Source organism: Euprymna scolopes, chromosome 13 (genome assembly GCF_053919585.1).
Source record: "Euprymna scolopes isolate OS-2025 chromosome 13, ASM5391958v1, whole genome shotgun sequence".
Lineage (NCBI taxonomy): Eukaryota > Metazoa > Mollusca > Cephalopoda > Sepiida > Sepiolidae > Euprymna > Euprymna scolopes.
Genome location: NC_136494.1, coordinates 48572352 through 48596973, shown reverse-complemented (window position 1 = coordinate 48596973; position 24622 = coordinate 48572352). Strand labels below are relative to the sequence as shown.

The 24622-nt window shown below is 35.3% G+C and overlaps 1 protein-coding gene across 9 annotated transcripts in view; it reads left to right on the top strand.

Moving 5' to 3' along the window:
* LOC145292010 (tyrosine-protein phosphatase non-receptor type 4-like) overlaps positions 1 to 24622 on the top strand; it is a 973203-nt gene that overhangs the window by 788571 nt on the left and 160010 nt on the right. For all 9 annotated transcript variants that reach the window (XR_013869534.1, XM_080138005.1, XM_080138003.1 and 6 more), the window contains 3 exons: positions 2003 to 2092; positions 20626 to 20769; positions 21115 to 21184. Coding sequence is in view for 8 of the 9 variants with exons in the window: in XM_080138005.1 (XP_079994131.1) it covers positions 2003 to 2092; positions 20626 to 20769; positions 21115 to 21184 (304 nt within the window). In the remaining variant the exon portion in view is untranslated. The remainder of the gene's footprint in view (positions 1 to 2002; positions 2093 to 20625; positions 20770 to 21114; positions 21185 to 24622) is intronic.

Genomic DNA, 24622 nt, shown 5'->3' with positions numbered 1-24622 from the left:
TGTTGGGGAAATCCTTCATACTGATCAAATTACTATTTATTTTGGATACTGCCAGAGTGACCCCTTTTTTGGAGAAGCTGTTTAAAAACGACCTTGTGTCTAATTTGCTTTCGTGAAAGGTTTAAAAAACAACGCCAATTCTGTAATGACTACATTAAATTTGAACATTTTAGACTTTCGATCGTGTCATGGAGTAGCGGTAAGATGTCAGTTTTTCTTTCACTTTTTTTTGCACCTTCATGTGACGGGTTCGAGCTTGCCTGTCTACTACCACTTTTTTTTCTAAATGGCAACCCTTTGATGTATTGTTCTCTGACATGCTCCTGAAAATGCATGAAAACTAAATTATATTTTACATATAATATTTATTTTCATGATTGGTACTTCTGCTCTCGGAGTGCACACTGTTTCCCTATGATGATTACATCTCTCTAACTTCTCAGCCACGACTGACAACTCCAACTCTCAAACTAAATCCCCGCTCAAATTACCGCTTAAATCTAATAAGTCTGTTCTCCAATATATGAAAATCATTTCTTTGTTAGTTGACTCTCTGATGTCATATAACGAGATCAGCTCTTGTTTCATGTCATTGTGTTCATAACTAAATTTTATTATATGAATATTTAGCATAATATTTTATTCTAAAATACCAAATCTTTTCAAATAACATTTCTTTCTTTTATTATTGAAACATTCTCTCTGAATATTTCATATTTCATAACACTGACAATTGCCCACTTTCACTTCAATTAGGTAACCCAGCATTTTCTGTATATGAATATACAACACAGCCAGGTCTTCTTTTTTCAAATTAATTCTTATCACTTTCTCACATGTTGACCTTTTGTTGATCTTGCTCCTGTGAACTGAACCTGATACCTCATCTACTCTAAAACTCTCATCAATTCTTTCAACATGGCCGTAGCATTGAAGTCTCCAGTTTTGCATATATCTTTCTATTTTGTCCAGATTCAATCTTCCTCTGACATTTCAGATCTAAACCAGTCTTACGCTTCCATTCTATCATTCTATCATCATTTCTCTCCGTACAATGCATGTTCTCAACACACACTCACCAGGTTTTACTTTAGTACATTAATCACACTGCATACACATGCCTAATAGACTTTTCTCTTGATTGACAGTGGTAACTCTCTGCTAGTTGTTCCCTGAAGTTACTCCATCAATTCCTAATTCCTGCAATCACACTAATGCTTGCCTCTCCCTATGCTTCATAATAGCATCAACATCCAAATATATCTTTTCCACATCATTTGTTTCCATTATCTTACACATAGACAACTTTTTTTATTTTATTGTTAGTGAAGGTTTTCAATTTTGTAACACATTTTGATTCCTATTCTATATGATTACCTTTATAATCTGCTAAACTTGTCTTTTTCGAAAAATGTGTGTTCAGGATTTTCTCTTAACCAACATTGATTTATGTTTTGGCTATGATTTTTTTTTATTTTCTATAATTACTAGCATTTCAGTCCGGCATTGCCCGGGTGTTTGGAGGTGTATGTTGAGCAAAAAAAAAGAAAAAAAAAGACGGTCAATTTTTTAAAACTTTGACCCCTATTATGACCCCTTAACATTTATTGTTTTGGGCTCAAATCAAGTTATTAAGTTAGATCCATCTCCAACGAACCTATATCTAAAATTTCAAGTGGTTAGACCAAAAATTGTCGGAGGAATTTGGTAGAGTTCTCAAAGGTCAAATCGTTGAACTTTGACCCCTTAACAGTCAAATTTCTGGCCGAAAACGGATTACAAAGATTTCCCCAAATCTCAGTACCCTGTATATCAAATTTCGAGTCTGTAGACTAAAAATTGACAAAGTTATTGTGTAGAGAAATGTACACATACACACACACACCAACAGACACTTTTATAGATAGGTAGATTTATCAAAAGTATTGATATTTCTGTAACTTTTTATTTTTTATGTTTTACTGTCACCACTGAGGATAAATGTTATGTTTTATCTTTTCAGCCCAATGGGAATGGTTATACAGATAGTCAGGGACTCGTTACAATCAAGATGAAACCAGATGATCAAGGAAAATTTGGTTTCAATGTTAAGGTAAATAACCTCTTTGAATAATGAAGTAAATTCTATAATACGATTTTTTGTAAGTTTACAGTTGTTATAGAGTTGTAGTGAGATAATGAAAGAGCAGATTATTTTTAGTAAAGGTTTTAATTATAAGAGAAAACTATAGCAAATAATAAACACTGAAGAGGTATTTAAATTGTTGTTGTCCTAATGAATGGAAGTCTAACGTTCATACAGTGATAGAAGTTGGTAAGAATATAATTTATAACCTTAAGTTTTATAATGAGAAGGAATTAATGTCCTTTTTCTTTTTTTTCTTTTTTTTTTTGGTAATAAAATCTTTATTAATTTTCAATTTATTTTTATTATTAATAGTTTTCTATTTACTCTCCACTGATTCTCCACAAGAGTTGTTTTTTTTTCCATCTAATCAGAAAGTTGCCTTTTCATTTGTAGGGCTCTCTGGTTCACTGACAGGTAGCATGCAGGCATCCTCTAGGCTTATAATATTATCTCTATTAATTGATTTAAGAGAAAAATCTCTTACATCCATGGTATTTTCGATATGCACAAACATGGGCATAGTGAGAATTTATTTTTAGTGAAGTAGGAGGTCAAATCCAATAAATGTTAAAATAACTTCAAAATGGTAATCGGCTAGTCGAAGTTTAAATGAAGAAACATGCAATCTGCTCAAAATGAATACATTCCACAACATCAAATGCAAACTACATCCAAACACTAAATCAAATACATCAAAAGGCATTATAAGAAGCAGAGATTTTTCATTGGTAACACTAAAAGAAATTGAAATAGCATTAAAAAAAGAACAAGGTGAAAAGGAATATAAGAGAATTATCATCAGAAGAAACGATGAAACTATACAGACACAAAAGTATATACAGACACAAAAGTATGTACAGACACAAAAGTATGTACAGACACAAAAGTATGTACAGACACAAAAGTATATACAGACACAAAAGTATATACAGACACAAAAGTATGTACAGACACAAAAGTATATACAGACACAAAAGTATATACAGACACAAACGTATGTACAGACACAAAAGTATATACAGACACAAAAGTATGTACAGACACAAAAGTATGTACAGACACAAAAGTATGTACAGACACAAAAGTATATACAGACACAAAAGTATATACAGACACAAAAGTATATACAGACACAAAAGTATGTACAGACACAAAAGTATGTACAGACACAAAAGTATGTACAGACACAAAAGTATATACAGACACAAAAGTATATACAGACACAAAAGTATATACAGACACAAAAGTATGTACAGACACAAAAGTATGTACAGACACAAAAGTATGTACAGACACAAAAGTATATACAGACACAAAAGTATGTACAGACACAAAAGTATATACAGACACAAAAGTATATACAGACACAAAAGTATATACAGACACAAAAGTATGTACAGACACAAAAGTATGTACAGACACAAAAGTATATACAGACACAAAAGTATATACAGACACAAAAGTATATACAGACACAAAAGTATATACAGACACAAAAGTATATACAGACACAAAAGTATATACAGACACAAAAGTATGTACAGACACAAAAGTATATACAGACACAAAAGTATGTACAGACACAAAAGTATGTACTTACAAAATGAGCACATGGAGACAAGGACAAAGAAAATTAGTTCAAATTTTTATTGACGGTCAATACAATCGTGGTAGAAGCTGTTGGTTTTGTCAGGACATGCCAGTGACATGGACGTCTGTCGGCTGCTTAGAACAGGAATGGCAGTTGGTTGGTAGGCTCTGAGAGTTGGTGGCGAAGGAGGTGTAGTCTGGAAAGCTGCTGCAGATGTCGTCTGGTGTGGGGTTGACAATGGCTGGCTGCTGTTGGTGTCTTAAGCTGCTGATGGGACAAACCTCACTACTCAGCGGTCTAGCCTGCTTTTCTGCTTGTCGAAAAACCAGCTGTATTTATACTTGTCCTGTGGATGTAGTTGTAAGCATGAGTGACTCCCAGCGTGAATATATCATTTTCATTTTAGATTTGTGTTAGTTTTCACGTTTTAATGTACAGCAGGGAGTCATCTGTCTGGGGAGTATGTTTATTTGTCCTTATCAACTTGAATCTGATAAAGTTGTGGATGTATTCGAATGAGAATTGTACTCTTATAGTGTTCCATGGGTTAATTATTTGTGTCTATGTACATGCCGGAGGGACGTTGGTTGTGATGTTCGTGCTTCGAATTCGATTCTTTTTTGGATGAATGGTTTCCTCTAGCGGTTTTCTTTAATGGGGTGATTTGCGAATTATGCTGTTGACGTAGACATAGAAAGAAATATATTTTGATGCTGTCGTGTGCATTTGGTATGATCATTTAGTTTGTGTCAGCGAACGGGGTTTGCCTTAGCGCTGCCATCATTGTCACTATTACTGTTACTGCTGATTTCTGTTTTGTGTATGTAACTATAGAGGAATATGCAATATAATATTGCGCCCCCTCTCAGATCTCAATCATATTTACATGATAAAGTCTCTGAAGCATATGGGGTTGTTCCTTTGTCGTTCTTGCTAGGATTTTCCTGGGTTGGTTGAGAGATGAGTCTCATCAAAGTTGTATGTGGTGTTGTTTGAAGGGTGTTGTTCATCGATGTCACAAGGTGGGGATGGTAAATTCGTGATAAAAAGGTGAGGTGGGAGTGGAGCTATATGACAGATATAGGCATGGTGTATCCAGGTTGTGGTGCCATTCTCGTCTTGCACTTGATACATCATGTTGTTTGTCTTGGTAATTGTTAAGTTTCTTATCCATTGCAGGTGAAGTGATTGGGCTGTGACTGATTGTAGCCAGTGGAGTAGCAGCTTGTCTCCTAATTGGAGCGGGTTCTTGTCGGTGAATTGGTTTGCGTAGTTCTCCATTTTGTAATCAGCTTTGTCATTAGCCAGGGCGACACAGTGGTGAACCTGTCTTAGAAGGTCGTTGATTTGCATGCCGTATGTTCTCAAATCATTGGTCCTGACTTCCTTTCTCTGAAGTTTTGACAGGCTGATGTTAGGGTGGCAACCTGTGATTGTATAATGCAGGAAGACACTGGTGGCTTGTTCGTTGTGGCATTCATGAAAGAAATGACGGATTCAGGAATGTCTGTCCACTCGCAGTTACTGTCTTCACACAACATGTAGAGGGCGTTCTTCATTGTCCTGTGTTGTCTCTATATTCCTTGAGCTTTGCGGATGCCAGGGTCAGTGGAGCTCCTGAGTGATGGACATCTGCTCATAGAACCGTTGGTAGACTTCCCCTGTGAAGTACATGGTATGGTCAGAGGAGACTGTGTAGGATCTCTCTGTGCCATATGAAGAGTTAGTATAAGTCATGGGCGGTGTCAATAACATGGTCTTTTATGCATGGTATGATCAATAGCATGGTCTTTTATGTATGGTATGATCAATAGCATGGTCTTTTATGCATGGTATGATCAATAGCATGGTCTCTTATGCATGGTATGGATGTGAACTATCAGCTGAAGCTGTCCAATATCGTGAGTATGTAATGTTTTCCCGTTGAGTTGGGCATTGTGATGAAGTCTATGAAGACATGGTCAAATGGTCTTTTCCCTCATTTGCAGCGGCCTAGTGGCCAGTGGGTATGTCTGCTGTAGTTTTTCTTGCATTTCACACATGAATGCAAGAGTCCACATAAGCTTGGATGCCACTGTTCTTGGATTCCCACCAATAACTGGAAAGGAGTTCTTGCATCCAAGTTATTTCTGAGTGGTTGTTGGCATTGTGTGCTTGGTATAGATATCCAGCTAAGAGTTTTTATAGTAGGACCAGCCTTGAGAAATGTTTGTGGTCTCTTATCATATAGATTGCAGTTACCAGCTCAAGAAAAAAAGAAAAAATTGATCCGATTTTCTCTTGAACAGCTTGACTCGGTGGTCAATTTGATGACCGTCTGGGTGGGATGATTGAAAGGCATGTATGATCTTAGCTAAGGTCTTGTACTTTTGTTTTTTTGTTTGGTTGCAATGTCTAGGTGGTTGTAGATTCTTTTGGCAGGAATGGTGGAGTTGGCATGGTAGGTGAAGAATGCATCACTGATGTGTTTTGTGTGTGGGTATTCTGTGGTGTGTGCATCTTGGGGACGAGTTGCAGACTGTTAATGTCACCGATACACTACGACGGGACGTAAATGCGTAGGTTGGAGCCGTTTAGTGTGAATGTTTTTTTCTGGCCAGGATGGAGTCTTGGTTTTCTTTTGTTCACAGCCGCTGCTGAGCATATCAGCCCAAACATTGGACTCGTCCTCCACGTTTTCCGAGACAAATTTGTAAAATGATATCTCCTCCATCCATCTTTGTATTTTTGTGTGGTTGAATTCATGTTTGTCCAGGCATGCCAGTGACCTGTGATTTGAAGATGATGAAGGGGTGGTTGCACTAAGAATAGTCGAATTTCTATATCACCTACTTCACGGCGTATGCCTCGCGTTCCGTTGTGGACCAATTCTGTTCCATGGAATTAAAAGTATTAGATATGACTGCAACAATATTCTTTTTCCTGTTGTTGGCCTCTTGCATTAGGATTGCCAATTGTTGGCATCTGTAGTGAGTGTGAAAGGCTTGTGGGGATTATAATCGCTCCTTTATTTTTCTGAAGGCTTTGTCAGCATTCTCTGTCCAGTGAAATGGCTTGTTAAGCTCGTATATGGGAGTTATGAGCTTCGAGAACATGCTCAACTTCACTTGTTTGTGTAGGCATGTCTTGAAATGCTTTGAAGTTCTTTTCTTGAAGTTGGGGGCTTCATTTCTCTGATGGCATGAATGTATCCGGGGTCAGCTTTGAACCTTCGCTGTTTATTATACAGCTGAGAAATTTGGCGTCGGGTGTGAAGAAAGCATTTCTCTGAGTTCAGCTTGAGTCTGAATTTTCAGAGGGCTGCAAATAGTTGTTAAAGCATGCGAATGTAGTCACCAAATGTCCTAGCATGCACCAAGTTGTCATATAGGACGAGATGTTGTCGCATGAAGAGACTGTGACTAAGGAATTCTGCTACACAAAGGAAAAAGTGTTGTCCAGCCGAGGTAAGGCTAAATGCCAGGCATGTGTACTGGTAACACTCGTCCTTCCATGTAAACGCTGTTTTGTGTTGGTCTTGCTTGTCAATTTTGATCTGCCAGTACCGCTATGCAAATCGAGGGAGGCAACGTATCTGTTGCCTTTGCCAATTTTGTTAAACAAGTGATCAATCTTCTGTATTGGATAGAGGTCTCGGTTGACTTACACTTTGTTTAGTATTCTTGTAAAATTGGCAACGATGTGAACTGATCCGCTTTTCTTGTCTATGGCAAATACTGAGCTATTGAAGCCCTTGGGGTCGCTTCAGGTTTTAGTGATGCCTTTGTTTGCCATGCGATTGATCTCAGAATCGATCTCTGCTTCTCGAAATCGACCTCCATTTCCAAGGCTTGAGCAATTGGGTGCTGTTTTTGACTGCGCAACTGGACATTGGTTGGTATTCAAATGGGTCGGATAAATGTGCCCTTGTCACCCTTTTCGGTACTGATGATATCGGTGTAGCGAATCAGTAGGTTAGCAGTGGCCTCTAATTCATCTTGGTTGGAGTGATTTGGTAATGAGAGTCCTGTGTTTTTTTAGCCACATTATCTTTTCCTTTAAAGTGCAGGGTTTGGGATGTGGTCTGATTGTTGAGTGATCCTGTATGATGTCTGCATGGATGTTGTATGTGGGTTGGTGACGTTGATCATAGGATGATGGCTGTGTGCGTCGAACCTCCTTGGGCGGGTGTGCGTCTGAACTCCACCTTCATTTTCTTGTTGTTGATTAAGTAGGAACTGAGCATAGAATGTTTTGGTTGATCAGGATTGGTGTTATTAGTGCATTTATGCTTCAGAATATGGATGAGTTCCAATCACCAATTAATATCTCATATGAGCTGTGATTTTGCCGTTGATGCTTTTTACTTAGACGTCTGAGTGGGTCATGTGTTTCTAGGCCTTGTCTGGTAGCTAGGATACCGGTATGATGCATGTCGAGCATCCAAAATCCAGTATCGCAATGTTGAAGAAGCTTGTGTCGCTGATGTTGAAGGTGAAGTGGACAAACAGTGAACAGTGGGTGTATGTGATGACTAATATTGGATTGTGTCGGACGAGGCATCACATCTCGGCCTGATCAAAAGGAAAATCTTGGTTCTCCTTTCCTGGTATGTTGTTGTCCGATGTTGCAGCAAGAGCCTATGATGGAGTGCAGGGTGGGTGTCGATATCTGCAATTGTGTTTAAAGCAGAGAAGGCCTCTGAAGTATATCTGGCATACAAGGAAACTTAGTGTTTGTTGATGGGCTTCTTGATGCTGATGTTAGTGTGGATCAATTTGTTTGTTAATACTCATATGGTTCAGGTGAGATTGTCTGTTGAGTCAGGTGTGTTGGTTCATTGTGTTATGTGTCTTTTTCTGAGCCGGGTGGTGTTCTTGAGAGATAAATGTGGCATTTTGGGAGAGGTGGCAACATTGGATTTTACACCGCGATCCAAGTACCTTTGTACTTCAGATGCTATACCAGTTGTGGTATAGTGATTGTCCATTGTCCTGATGAGGTGGGGGATAGATGTTTGCATTCCACACTTAGACTTTTCACTCATAAGCATTGCGCCTATTATTGAAATAAACCCATCAACAGATAGTTCCAAGTTTCTGTCCTTCTTAAATTTGCACTTAATGTGGATGGCCGCCTCTCTGAGTGCATTTTTAAGTTGACCTGCAAAATCTGTTAGTTTTTCGTCCTCTCGCCGTTCCAAGTCCCAGGCTCAGCGTTGAAGTGTTGAAAGGTGAGTTCTCAGGAGGTATTCCTTCAGGTGGATGCAGATGGATGTGTCTTGTTCTGAGTCAAGCATCCGCTGAAATGCACCCTGGTCCAACATGTCTTTCATGGAATTGACTTCCAGACTGGGTTAGGTTGTTAGCTCTGGTATGACGTGTATCGTGTATATTTGTTTAGTGCCATGATGAATTGATTCACATCGTTTCCTGGGTGGAAGGCATTTTGTTGTCTCATGATGTTCTTTAATTAGAATAAACAGTTCTGATTGCGTGAAACCCGTGTAGCTTTCCAAAATGATCTTGCTAAAATCTCTGACGCCAATTTGTTATATTACAAAATGAGCATATATAAGCAAGAAGGACATACAAAGAAGTTTAGTTCAAACGTTTATTGGGGGTCAATACGATCATTGTAGAAGCTGTTGGTTTTGTCAGGATGTGCCGGTGATGGCAGTGACAGGAACGTCTATCAACTGCTTCGAACAAGGATGGTGGTCAGTCAATAGGCTCTGGCAGTCAGTGGCAAAGGAGGGGTAGTCTGGATAGTTACGGCAGATGTCGTCTGGTGTGTGGTCAAGTAAATGGAAAGAATTTACATATGTCAAATGTTTCACATACTTAGCATGATGAACTCAAGGCAACATCAGCTTTTGGTAAACTTTGGAACCGTTTGTAGAATGACAGGTATAAAGCTAGAAACTAAAATTAGAGTGTACAGGGCTGTTGTTCTGACAACTCTCTTGTATGGTGCTGAGGCCTGCTCTCCTCCCCTCTACCACTCACATATCATGCAGTTTGGCATATTTTACAAACACTGCCTTCGCACAATTTCTGGATTTACCCTGAAGGACAAGGTAATCAATGCTGATATCTTTGAAAAGTGTGATATCAGTGGAATTGAACTTTTCTTATACAATGTCAATTATGTTGGACCGGACACATAGTCAGAATGAGTGATGATATGCACTTAGGCACTTTTGTACAGTCAACTTCAGACAGGCATGTTGGCCGCCCACTGTTGAGGTACAAGGATAAGCTCAAGCACAATCTGACAACAACTAAGATCCCACTGTCAACAAACACTTCTCACAGAAAACAATGGAGACTGACATACCATAATGCCTTAAAAGTCCTTGAATTAGGAAGAGTACAAAAACTCAGAGAATCAAGAGAAAATAGGAAAGAATTGGCTGCCAATTAATAAAAATATAGTGTTTACACAAAGGAGCATGGAAGATGCTTAAGTTATTTGTTGTGACAACAGAAGAACCTACTATCATAGGAATACCTTCTATCAGAGACATTAAACTACAGTGAGCAATCCAGGAAACTCCAGTTCCAATAAAACTGGAAAGATGGTGGGATCCTTCTACCGCTCCAGAAGATATCTCACTACTGATGCAATTCTCTATCTATATAAAAGCCAAGTACGTCCAAGGATGGAATACTGTTGCCATATCTGGGCAGGAGCTGCTAAAAACAGCCTATCCTGCCTTGACAGAGTACAAAATAGACTTCGTGGCTTAGTGGGGGATACCCTTTTCTCTACCCTGCAACCTCTCTCCCACAGAAGAGACGTTGCGAGCCTATCCTTGTTTTATCGTGTTTTATCGTTATTTCCATGGCAGGTGCTCCTCTGAACTCCAATCTCTGGTCCCCCCTCGCCAATTTTTCACGAAAAACACCCGTCTAGCTGAATCCACTGTGAAAAATTTCCCCCACTCTATATCTGTGCCTGAATCAAAACGCGGATTCCATGAACAAAGCTTCTTTCTTAGAACTGCACGCCTGTGGAACTCTGTTCCGTCTGCCTGCTTCCACCGGACTACAACTTGGATGTCTTCAAGTCCAATGTTAACAAATTCCTAATGAACTGCCCCCTTAGGTAAACACTTCATCAAATCTCCACACTAATGTAATGTACTTGCAATAACTCTTATCCCTGAGTGGCTTCCGGGCCTTGATAAGTGGTGATCACTGTGTAAAAAAAAAAAAAAAAAAAAAAATCAGCCCAGGATCTGTTGAAGATGTAGCCAGACCGTTTTGACAGAATAGGTAATTTTGAAGGTGAATATCATATTGCCCTGAAACCAGAAAATGACCCTGAAAATGCCCCATGCCAATGAGAGATTAAATCCAGACTGAATTGCCGAATATGGTCAAACAAGGCATCATACACAGAATAACCGAGCTTACAGAATGGGTCAGCAACTTGATCTATGTGTGTTCAGACAATTGAAAACTCCGCCTGTGTTTAAGCTTCCAAAGATTCAAATATGGCCATCATGAGATGCCATTACAAAACACATACAATGGAAAAACTTGCACATCAGCTCTTCAAATATTTTTCCAAATTGGATGCTAAAATGGCTACTGGTTCATCAAGCTCAATACAGATTCACAACTGTTGACTACATTCAACTGTCTTCTTTTTTTCTTTTTTAAAGAGTTTGCTACTAGTTGGTGCCTTTTTGGTCTCTTTTGATGTCTCAGGTTGTGTTTATCTAGAAAATAGACATGATCCTAGAGAAGTGCCCTGACTCTTTAGGACTGATTAATGATGTAAACATTTTTAGAAAAAACAAAGAGCATAATAAGCACCTGTACAATTTAATAAAGATTGTGCAGAAAGCAATGCTTTGTTTCAACGATGAAAAATGTGCAGATTCAGTTTTTTGATGCAATCTACTATCAAAATAGTATGCACCCTGATCCAAGCAAGGTGAAAGAAATAAAAATGTTACCCTGTCCATCGAACATCACTGGCCTGCAAAGAGTGCTGAGAAATGGCACCCTTTATTCCACACCTTACAGCACCATTGGGAGATCTAAAAAAAAAAATGATGCAAAATACCAGTGGACAGAAAATCACCAAAGATTTGATTTGCAAGGAAATGTTACCTACAAAACAAACCGTCATCCAAGTCGATGCATCAAGTAGAAGACTTACTGTCGTTTTCCTCCAAGAAGGAAAATCTAATAATGTTTGCATAGAAATTTTTAACAGAGAGTGAACAGTGTTATACCAGCATAGTGCAGAAGCTCCTTGCTGTTGTTTTTGAGTGTGAATGGTTCAGAACTTACATACATGGAAATGCATTCCAGGTGATGAGTAAGCATCTTGTAATGATCAACTCAAAAAATTTACTTGCAGCTTCGCCTCGGCTCTAACATATATTGTTATGTTTGCAAAGATATATGAAGATTGCATATCGGCCTGGAAAAAATATGGCATTAGTGAATAATTAATTAATTTCTAATTAAGAAACCATTGATCTGAGAGTGGATTTTGTTTATATTTCAACCGCAAAACTAGCTTAGTTATGCCAAGCAACAAATGACGATCCTACACTATGCAAAGTGAGGGACGTTATTTTAAGAAGTTAGGCTAACACATTTAAGCAGTTGAACAAAAATATGAGACCGTGTTGGCATTATCAGGATGAAGTTTCATTGGAAATGGAATTTCATTGAAAGCAAACTGTATAATAATACCCAAATCAATGCAAACGAGGTGTTACAAAGAATACATTATGGGCATCAAGGGAGGGAGAAGTGTAAGCTCCGAGCAAAAAGTTGTGTCTTTTAACACAACATTAATAAAAGGTATAGATAACATAGTACAACAATATGCCCTATGTCAGGAGCATCAAAAAACGCAGAGTGCAAAACCTCTCATGACACATGAGATTCCAATGAGGCCATGGCAGCTAATGGCTCTTGACCTATTTTACATTAAAGGTCTCAACTTTATGCTGAATGGGACTTCTAACATCGCATGTCATCACCTAAGTTTCTGCAGTTGAATGGCTTAGCAGGACATTATGTACAGAAAGTGAAATTGGCATTCAAGAAAGCTGTCTCAAGTGATGACTCGGGCATGGTATTGTTATGTTTGTGGACAACTCTCATAGATCATTCAATTCCATCCCAGGAAGCTGACAAGGAGCATCGTAGTCAAATGCACCAACCAAAACACCAAGAAAGAGAAGATAATGATGCAGTTGTGTAAGAGGCAGGCAAATGTACCATGATTGGCATGCAAAAGATCTGCCCAAACTGGACAAGCTGTGCGTGTTTTAAATAAAGAGGCAGGTGAGTGTTTTCCTGCACTTGTCACACAATTTAACAAAGAACCATGGTCATAAATATTACAGCCCCTTTTCGAAAAAATTCTTCATCAAAATTGTCAACACCTGAGAGTAGACCCATCCAGAACCACAGCCAACTGGAATTCCTCAGGAGCCTACAAAAACTGTACACCCAGTGTAGAAATAAATAACAAATAAGAGCAACAGTCACCTTTTAAACAAGCACCTCTCAGAGTATCTGACCTGCAACACCTACAACAACATAACACACAGATGTGGACATACAATCAAATCACCCCAAGTTTTAGAGATGGAATAGTCACAAATTGATTTTATTGTTTCATTCTATAATTTAGTCATTTGAAAGAAGGTGCATGTGAGAGTATGTTATCATTACCTCTCCTTAGATAACTCTCCAAAAAAGAGAGTTCCAAAAAATAACCCCTGGCTTAGGGAGTGAGAGATTAAAACAATAAAGAAAAGACTGGTCACCATTATGATATATGCCACTGTATTATGTGTTCGGTGTTCTTTCTTCCTAAACAACAAAATAATATTTCACTATTTTGCTACCTCATAAAATCTTTGAAGATTTTAGTCATGCTCTTTTTAATTTTTTCTACAAATGGTACTGTTGTCTGCATTATATGATAATTTATCAATGCTTGTTTGGAATGCATTAACATGTAATGCTAAGTGAGTAAACTGATACAATTTACAATTCTCATTACTGATAGGGATTTGATTTTGATTGGAAGCTAATTTAAGATGAATAGTAGTGAAAATATTATACTAGGCTATTCCTTTGACCATTTTAGATCTATTCAGCATAGGGTAAGCAACTAGTTACATGAACTTGTTGATGATGCTATAATTTATCACAGTTTTCATTTGATGTTACTAGAACCTTTGCTCGCCAGGATGAAAATAAGGATTCTATTATATTTTCCTCCAACAATTTTTCAGTCTTTGTATTTACTATCAGCAATTGTGTGACTATGACTAATTGGAGTTTGTAAAAGGGATGAGACAATAATGAGGAAGGAGAAACGCTTATGGATGAGAAATGGTTATTTTTGGTGACTGCTCTTATTTTACACTTAGTTACACTTATTTTTACACTTATTTTTCTTTTTCTCTTCCTAGTCATGCAATAGCAGAGAATTCAGGATCATCATTTAACACTACTAATATTGAAGATCTGTAGACTTAGGCCCAATATTCTTTTTTCAAATACATTTTGCAGTTTGAGTCACAAACTAGATAAAATGAACATTTGTGGCAAATAAAATGAACTTTTTGTGCTTTAAATTTTTAAAAATAGTTTTTATTTTTAAAACAATTGCTTAAAAGTAAATATGATTTGCTAGCAGGGGGCCGCCCAGTGTTGCCCGGTCATAAAATACACAAATCTGATATTTTAATTTATGCAAATTTTAGATATACAATCAATTCTCTATTGATTACTTCATATAATATTATATCCAATATAGAGTAGTAATTTCAAAAGTAAAAAAAAAAAAAAAATATGACTTCATTGCCATCAGCTAGAATCTAAACCAAAATAGTCGGATAAGAAATAGCTAAAAATGAACTAACTTTAACATATATATATATGCAAGTGTGTGCATTCATACAAGAAAATTTTAAGTCAACTTATGCCTGCCAAGTTCCAATTTCTTTTCTTTTTTTTTCTTTTTTTTTTTTTTTTTTTACTTCTTAGCAGCTAATTTTACTGGCTAAAGATCCATAAAAATGGCCCACAAAAATGCAATCATTTGATCCACCTAGCACTGCTCTGTGACCGTTTGTCTTGGGGAAGATGCAGTTTAAAAATAATGAAGACAGAGAGACAGACACATATATTGAGTTTTTATACAGTATTAGATTAGATTTAACCAAACAATTTGGAGAAAGTCCAAAGTTCAAGCTTATTTTTTTTAAATAATAATGAAATATATAAATATCTACTAAATAGAGACAACTGAATTCAAACTACCGAGACCAAAATTAGCCTTGTAATGGTTACAGTTTACTATTAAAATGGCTAAAAATTGTAAAAAAATAATGAATTTCTATATATAAAAAATATACTTGATTAATGTATGTAACTTTTAGGATATAACATTTTCATTCCATGACAGGTACATATATCAAAGATTTTTTTGTATTTTTTTTTTCATTAATTACATTGCACCAACAAATCTTTATAATTCCAATGCCAGATGTGTTAAAAGTTAAATTTAAGTTTTTATTGAGATGACAAGTTTAGAAATTATTAATTTTACACATGTTACTACATAATACAAAACTTTTAAAATTTTCAAATTCTAATAAACCTCAAGAATTGAGTTATCTCCTACTATTTTTTTCTAATGACAAAAAATATCAATAATTGTAAACTGTCGACTTAATTTCTATTTTGATCATGAAAATTATTTAATGTGACATGGATTTCATCATGAGCCTCTAAAAACTAATTTTTACTGACACTACAGTAAACATATAAGCATTTCTACCAAATGTGAAAAGATTTGATTTTAAAAGTTAAAAAGAAAATGAAAATATGACTTCAGTGCCATAAGTTAGAATTGAAACCAATACCAAAAGCAAAATTTAAAACATCTCCACCAGAGACGTTTCCCCAGTGAGCCACTGTTAGTCAGGTAATAAAATATGTGAAAATAAACTTAATGTACAAATCTTCATGAACATGTGTAGAAGACCAATTTAAGTTTTGATTAACAAGTTCTGATTTCTTTCAATTTTGTTCCGTTTTTCACCCCTTTACAACTATTTTAACTGACCTATAAAAAGCGGTTGACCGACCTATAAAAAGCTGTTGACCGAAAATGCAATCATTTGAGCCACTCTACGACCTTTTGTTTTGAGGAAGGTGCAATTTGAAAAAAATGGAGAGACAAAGGGAGTTTTATAAATGAGATTTGTAATTGACTTCATTCTTGTTGCTAGAATCTGAATCTAGTGTGTTGCCTTAATATAAATTTTATGTTCACTTGGAAGTTTGTTAATAGATGAATTCTCCATAAGACAATAAGGATGAATATGGATAGAAATTTTAAACTTTATACATATAATTCTTTAAATTCTGACAATAATAAAAGTTGTATTTTTATTAAAAAATTAAGTTAAAATAATAGTTTTATAATTATATGTTGAAATCATTACATTGATTTTTTTCAGTATTTTTCATAAGCAATGTAATTTTGGATGAACTGTAAAGGAGCAGATAGTAAAGATACATTTCCTTAGATGTGACTTCACAGGTGAATAGTGAGTCCTCTGCTAGTAGCTTAACATAGGTTCTGTTCAGTCTCCCTCCTGAACTACATCCTTGTTTTGCCTTCTACAAAAGAACATCACTGACGATTTCATCTTTAGCCCTTTAGCATTGACCAAGAAATCTGGTTCTCTCCCTGATTAAGGCTGAGATTTGAGAAAAGATTTCCTCTCATGGGCTGCTACTTCCAGATATTAAGAGAAGTTCTGATGTTCTTCTCCAATCTTGTAGTAAAAGTCTGAGTGTTACATTTTTTTACAAGAACTGATGTAATGGCTTGAAAGAAGTTGTGTCATTTTGGTAGGAAAATTATATAAGGTGACAGCATCAATATTATCATAATATTTAATGTCCATTTTACATGCTGCCATGCATTAAAGAACTTTGTGAAAGAAATCTAAAAGTCATCTTGCTATTCATAGATTTCTTACATTTTCAATATCAATTCATAGAATGGAGATGGAAGAAATGCGTCTGGCATATGGTTTTTTAGATGAGATGCAATAATGATTGTCTTGATGAGACACCAACTTTTCTTTTGGGTCACTGTTGGTGTTTTTCAGAGCAATACTTTAGCTCCCTATCTGTTTATGATCTATTTTTACTACATTTGCTGTATATCAGTTGAAAAGTTGAAACAAAATGGTTTGATATTGGTACTTGCAAGAGGCAGGAGGTATCCTGCTGAGAAAATTACCAATACAGGCTGATGACTGCAATTTTTGCTGGCACAACTAAACAGTCAGAATTACCACAACATTGTCTTGAAGAAATGGAAAATTACACTGAGATTTTTGTTAACATGATATTTTTATGAACCAACAAGGAAATAAATGGGTCTTGTCTAAAAAATATCAATGAGTTGACATATCTTAGCAGTAAAGTTACAAAGCAAGATTGCAGAGAAGATGGACTGAACATGTGAATCATCAAGGCCTGGGTTGGACTAGACAAGATGAAAGCAATCTGGAGGTCCTACATAGAATACGAGTAGATGTAATAATAAAGTATTAAAATTGCTAATTGATATATACTAGAGTGAAGAGGAGAGGAGAAACTGGATAGCAAGAGAAAGAGGAGGTTTGAAATAAAGATGTTACACACACTTTTATAACTCTTCTATTTTGCTGCCTATGCCTCTGGGCAATGCCAGGTAACCATGCTAGTTGATTGTAATTAGCTTCACAAGTATAAGTTAAACATATTAACATTAAATTTAGCTCCAATTGAAAAAACAACTTTTATATCAAAATTTTACTTGCCTTTATAATTAGTACAATGTAGTACAAGAATTAGAAGTTTGAATCTTATGATTTTTACATAAAAATGTTTATACATTTTTTGTGTGTAATGTTTAATAATAAATATTAACATAATAGTGACCATAAATAAATTATGGTCACTTAACGAGATTTTGTTTTAAAAATAATTTAATTTTATTGAAAATGTCTTGCATTGAACAAATGTTCAAAGATAAAATTTAATTGATTCCATTCATTTTTATTCAAAAGAAAGTAATCTTGTAATTAGTGGTGGGATAATTAATTGGAATCGTTAATCATAAGAATCGTGCATTTTGGGGGGAATTGGAATCGCATTGTTAAAAAAATACCTTAGATTTACAATTCTTTCATTACGATTCTCTTATATTTTTAAGTTGAACTGTTTGTTTGAAGTAAGATTAGTGCTGTCAAAAATTTATGATAAAAACATCATAGAACTTTTCATAACATATTTAATATGATGTACAAGAATTTTATTAACAACTTTAAAGGTAATCTTTATTTATCTTAATGAGTTTCGAAATTTCTTTGATTTTTTTCTTCCTTTAATTCCTTGAATTAAAAAAAAATTTTTTTTCTTTTTTTACTTTTAGCTTAATTTGCTTTTATATTTCACCATTTTGTTTTTTAGTCATAAATGCTTCTCTACATTAAAAACCGACCTTGTATCTAACTCTGCCCTCATGGGGAGGCAAGTAAATAGGAAGTAATATGGCAGCTGAAAAACGTTTTTCGACCACAATAAAAGCATTACAATACATTTAATCCCTGAAGAATTTCCGCCATGCGCACTTGCTGTTCTAAGTTAACTAGCCACTACTTGTGTTTTAAACTTTAAAAAAAAAAAAAAAAAGCTTTAAAATATTAAAAACACTAAAGCTTTTTTCGTTTTGGAAGGGAGGTTTCAGGCGCCCCTATTATCCCAAAGAACCAGCTATGTAAACACTTTACAATATTTTTCAATTTTAAAATATTTTGTTTATATATGTTTACATTTTGTTTTTAAGTAAAATTAAAAAATTAATTTTAAAAATATTGTTTATATCCATCTTTATTTAAAAGGGTTACTTTTTGGTAGCTTCACCGGTTGTTAACCTAAATTTTCCAAATGTCAGAACGAGGCTCGTCTGCCGGACCTACTTCCCCGATTTTTGTTATTATGATTTTATGGGTTTTTTTTTTTTTTGGTTTTTTTTTTTGGTTTATTTATTTGTTTTTTTTTTTTTTGTTCTTGTTTTTTTTGGATGGATATATTCTTTTTTTTTTTTTTTTTTTTGCTGGAGTTTATGTAATTATTAACAGGAAAATTGGTGAAAGTCAAAATGGAATCTATGCTGTTTTTAAATATTATTTTCAAGTTTAATTACAGTTTTATGATACCCTTTTTTTATTATTGTTTTTGTATTCTTTTATTTTTATTTATTTATTTATTTTTTTTTTTTTTTGTCGGATTTAACAAACAAACAAAATGAAAACAAAACAAAATAAAAATTTCGTGCTCATGCACTTATGTTACCATTATTTTTTATGGTTAACTGCCTCGCCCAATGTTTGAAGAGTTTCTAATTGTTTTTTAAAGGAAAATTGGTGAAAGTCAAAATCAGCACTTGTGGTGATATACAAAAATAAACAAAAAGTTTTAGCATGTACGTACCTATTATGGAATGTCGTAGATCGAAACACAGTGAAATGTTGTTTGGTGCTAATGTTATTGATCCGCTAATTGTAATTGATCCGCGCTATTTTTAAATAATACTTTCAAGTTTAATTAAAGTTTTATGATACCTGTTCTTATTAAATTGTTAGGTGAAAGTACAGAATAGGTACATAACACCCTCCCATCCCCATATTAAGAATGGCTTTCTAAATAATGTCATTATTTCAGCACGGCTCAATAAGTGCATGAGTACCTTTTACTTTCTTGAATAAAATAAAAACTACTCGACGAGAACACTACTGTTTTTGTTTTAATAATTATTTTTTATTCAAAAATAAAATTTTCAATTGTTAAAAACATGTTTTTTTCCCAAAGCTTATTAGAATTTTTTTTTAATTACCATATTTTTAATGAACATGCTCTAAAAACGTTTCAAAATTATCTAATATTTTTTCACTTTTCATGTTATAAGCCTCTCTATACATGGCCTCATCGACATGAGACCATTTCATTTCTCCTACTGATCCCGATATGTATTTCAGTAGGCTTCAATATTGTTGGTGCAAACACCAATACAAAAACAATAATAAGAAAAGGGTATCATAAAACTTTAATTAAACTTGAAAATAATATTTGTGAATGGTTTACAGTACCGTGAACATAATTAAACTTGAAAATAATATTTAAAAAATAGCACGGATTCCATTTTGACTTTGACCAATTTTCCTGTTAATAATTATATAAACTCCAGCAACAAAAAAAAATATCCATAAAAAAAAAACAAAAAAAAAAAAACAGATAAAATAACAAAAATCATGCGCAAATTTCAAGCCAAAATAAATAATAAAGAAAAAAAAAAAATAGGACACACGCAAAAATTCTTTCCTTGTAAAAATAATAACTTTTCCCTCAGTCGAACAACGTACAATATCGGAGCCGATGCGTATTTTGCTACAGAGGTCGCATTCGTGTACATCCGCTCTTTTTCTTCATATTTTTTAATATACAAAATAACTCCTGAAATTGATTGTTATTCATTTCATGGTGCATGGTTAAAATATTTGTTTTGACTTATCTTCAATGAAAGAAATTTTACGAAAAAATCAAATCGTTTTCAAAATTCCCTTAATTGTATTTTCACTTTTTCGCTGTACCAAATTTTTTTGCTACACAAAAACTTTCGATTGGTATATTTCAAAACAACAATTCAACAGGAATCGGAATCGTACTTGGTATCAGAATTGTTAATCAACATTTTCCTGGAATCGGAATTAGAAAAAATTTAGGAATTGTCCCAACACTACTAGTAATTTTACTTTTTTTTTCTTAAAGATTTCATTTTTAATTTTTTGATATAAACTTATTATTAGGGTGGCTCTGATCAAGGCATGCCCATCATTGTCTCCAGAGTGGCTCCCAATACTCCAGCTGATTTGTGTATTCCTCGGCTAAATGAAGGTGACCAGGTATTATTTATTAATGGACGTGATGTATCTCAGCACACACATGAACAGGTATATTTATATTTTTTATTGTTACTATACTTGCACAAATTACATCACATTATTAAGTATTTTGTATTTATTTAATGAAATGTAAAAAAATGCAGATATTATGATTTAATAGAAGAATAGTTTTTTTCAGAAATTCTAATTCTGCAATTTAAAACGTTTTATGAGTCATCACTTCAAAATTGTTCTTTTGATCCTTACCTATTGTTTAGAGTTACATATTCTGAACTATATTTATAGATATGTTAATAATTGAAATCAATACTACATATTCTTTTCTGTATTGAAAATGCCAATACATTTGTTGGTGTCATTGAGTGTATTTATTTACTTCTGTTTTTATTTAAGGTTGTGATGTTCATCAAGGCATCTCGAGAGACACACTCGGGTGAACTGGTGCTTATAATTCGACCTAATGGTAAGTAGTTACATTTCAAACAGCATTAACTAACTAACCAGAACAAAACTCAAACAAAACCAAATTGCCTCCTCCCTTGAGGCTTGCATTTACGAACATCCGTGGGCTTAGAACTAATTTAAATGACGTTGAAGCATTTCTCCTAACAAACACCCCGGATATCTTAGCACTAAGTGAGACTAACCTACACTCCTCCATCCCCTCTAACTACTTTAATATGCCTGGATATTTCCCACTCTGCCGTAAGGACTCTGACAGACATATGCACGGGTTTGGAGTCTATATTCGAAATACCCTCCCCTTGACTAGAGAAACAAAACTAGAATCTGACAATCAAGTCTTTATGTGCTTTAGACTTAACATGCAACATAACATTAGTTACTTTTATTTCCTCTACCGCTCTCCCTCGATTCAGGACTGTACATTAATATACAAAGTCTCTGACAGCATAGATATAGCACTTTCCCTCAACACTAGCGCACAAGTGCATGTATTTGGTGACTTCAATGTCCACCTCAACAATTGGCGTGGACTTTTCTACTTAGACAGACGCAGCTGGTAGCACAACACATAGCTTCTTTATATCTCATTCCCTATCACAGCTGGTGCTACTAGATCAGGCTGTCTATTGGCTTCCTGAGACGAAATGCACCTACATTGATTTTCTGTTTTTGTTTTCTATTCTCTTTTGTAAAACTTAATTATGTTCTACAAAAACAAATCAACAGCCCCCATTCCCCTCTAACACTCTCCTTTCTTTTTCTATTCCTACTACCCAACACCGTCGGTGGGGCATAAGAATACACCAACTGCCCCCCTGCAGAGAGTAAAAACCTCTCAATGGGGCCACCTGTTGGTCATGGGTGGCGACCCGTAATGCCTAGGAAAGGGATCCTGGTGGCTGAGTAACTGATACCTAGGGAAAACAAAGGTATCAGTTGCAACACCCCACTTTGGCCTCGTACTGGGCTAGACGGGCGGTTGGACGGGCCCAATCCAATCAATCGGCTGGTCACATCAAGCTCTAAACCTGACTAACATAACAAGAAAATCCACTCGCACTCTCCACCTTTTTACAATAAACAGATTTAGAAAGTGGTGGCTCATGGGTCAATCAACTCACTGAACAAATGGACTTATCACGGCTGAAAAACAAATATTCTTACTAAAAAGAGACTTTTGAAAAAGATTTTGTAGTAAAAATGGACGAACTACAGGTGCTTAGGTCCACTAACGAAACGAGTATACCTCCCGTGTATCCCTGTTGCTGTTGGGGCGAATGGGTCCCCTCCCCAACACTTCCCATATAGGGCTCCGGGGTGGGTGGGGAGCACGAGAGAAGAAAAATTATGAACTACAAAAATGGCCCACTATAAGCCAAAAAAGTCAAAAAAGAAGTCATTCAGAAGTTTTTGATCTGACTAGCTCAGACTCAGAAACTGAAATAAACAAACAAACCTTCCCAAGATTTTTTGTAATAGAAACAATTGAAGGAGAACAAATAACAAAAATGTCTCCTTTCAAAATAGAAAGAATACTATCAAAAGGAATCAAACCAAAATCTGTAAAAAAACAAAAAAATGGCACACTGTTAATCGAAATAACAAACCAGAAACAAGCAACTGAAATTTACAAATGGAAACTTTTCGATGATCGGAAAATAAAAACCTACTTCCACAGAACATTGAACACTAGCAAAGGTGTAATCAGGTGCCCCAAACTAGCCCTGTGCCCCTTAGAAGAAACAAAAAATAATCTTAAAAATCAAAACGTCATTGATATCAAAAGAATTCAGATAAAAACAAGATCCGGCGAAATCATAGACTCAAACACTTAGATATTAACATTTGATACTCCTCAAATACCTAACAACATAAAATAGGATATGAAAAAATAAACACTGAAATTTACATACCAAGCCCATTCAGGTGTCACAATTGCCAACGATACGGGCACCATAAAGATCGATGTACACGACCACCAACTTGCATGAGATGCGGAGACAAAGAAACACATACTGATTATCAGAACGCACCAAAATGCGTCAATTGCCATCAAAATCATAGCGCAAACTCAAAGGAATGCAAAAAATGGAAAAAAGAAAAAGAAATTCTCAGAATAAAATACACCAAAAACATAAGTTTCCAAGAAGCCCGTAAACTAGCAGAAAACACAAAATACTCTGAGATAACAAAATGAAATACACAGCCTAACCTTGAACCAAATAATACAACAAAAACAAATCCCTCAAACACCCAAATTGAAATATTCATGAAATTACTCAACGAAATGAGAGAACTAATAGAAGACGTCAAAAAAACCATGAAACAAACCATCACAGAAAGTAAAGATTTTTTAAAGAATATAACTGAAATAAAACAAAGTCCCCAAACTAAAACTCGACCACAAAAACTTATTAAACTCCAAACAACAGCATCCCTAGAAACAAGCCCTACGACATAAAAAATAAACAGACCCCAAAAGAACTCCACAAGACCGCTACCAATAAAAGCAAAATAAACAGATCCCGCTCAACCTCTAGATCAGGACCCCGCGACCCCATTCACGATCTGAAACCCGAAACACCCAAGCAAACATCAAAACTATGGACGTAGACATAAACACCAACAGTCCAAAACCAGAAAAAGACAAATAAACCATGGCTCATAAAATACTTCAATGGAATAGAAGAGGAACAAAACCCAACTTTAAAGAAATATTACTCCTTATAAACTGCCCTGCTATAATTGCCCTACAAGAAACCCACCTAAAAGAAGATAATACAATTAATATAAAACACTACTGCTCATATAACTACATAAACAAGAATTCAAACATAGTTACAGGAGGAGGATCACTACTTATAAACAAAAACATCCCACACAGTGAAATAAACCTAAAAACAAACATGCAAGCTGTTGCAATAACCACAACATTCCACTATACATATTCTGTTCACTATACATCCCACCAAGTGAAAGAATAAAAGAAACTGAACTAAATGCCCTAATCCAACAACTACCAAAACCATTTATACTAATGGGGGACCTAAACGGCCACAACGAACTATGGGGTAGTACAAGAAATGACAAACGTGGTAAATTAATCGAAACGCTACTTAACCAAAATCAATTATGTCTACTCAACACCAAAGAAAATACATATCTACACCCAGCAACAGGCACAGCTATTGATTTAGCAATTTGCAACCCAACTCTATTTACGGACTACAACTGGAAAACATATGATGATACACGTAGAAGCGACCACTACCCAATTATATTAGAAAACAAAAACCCAGAACCAGACGACAAACCCTCCCGTTGGAATTTAAAAAAGGCAAACTGGGAAAAATTCCCAAAATTCCTGCAAATCTAGACTGATACCAGAAGCAAACACCCAGACTGAGGATCACATAATATATTTCAACAATACACT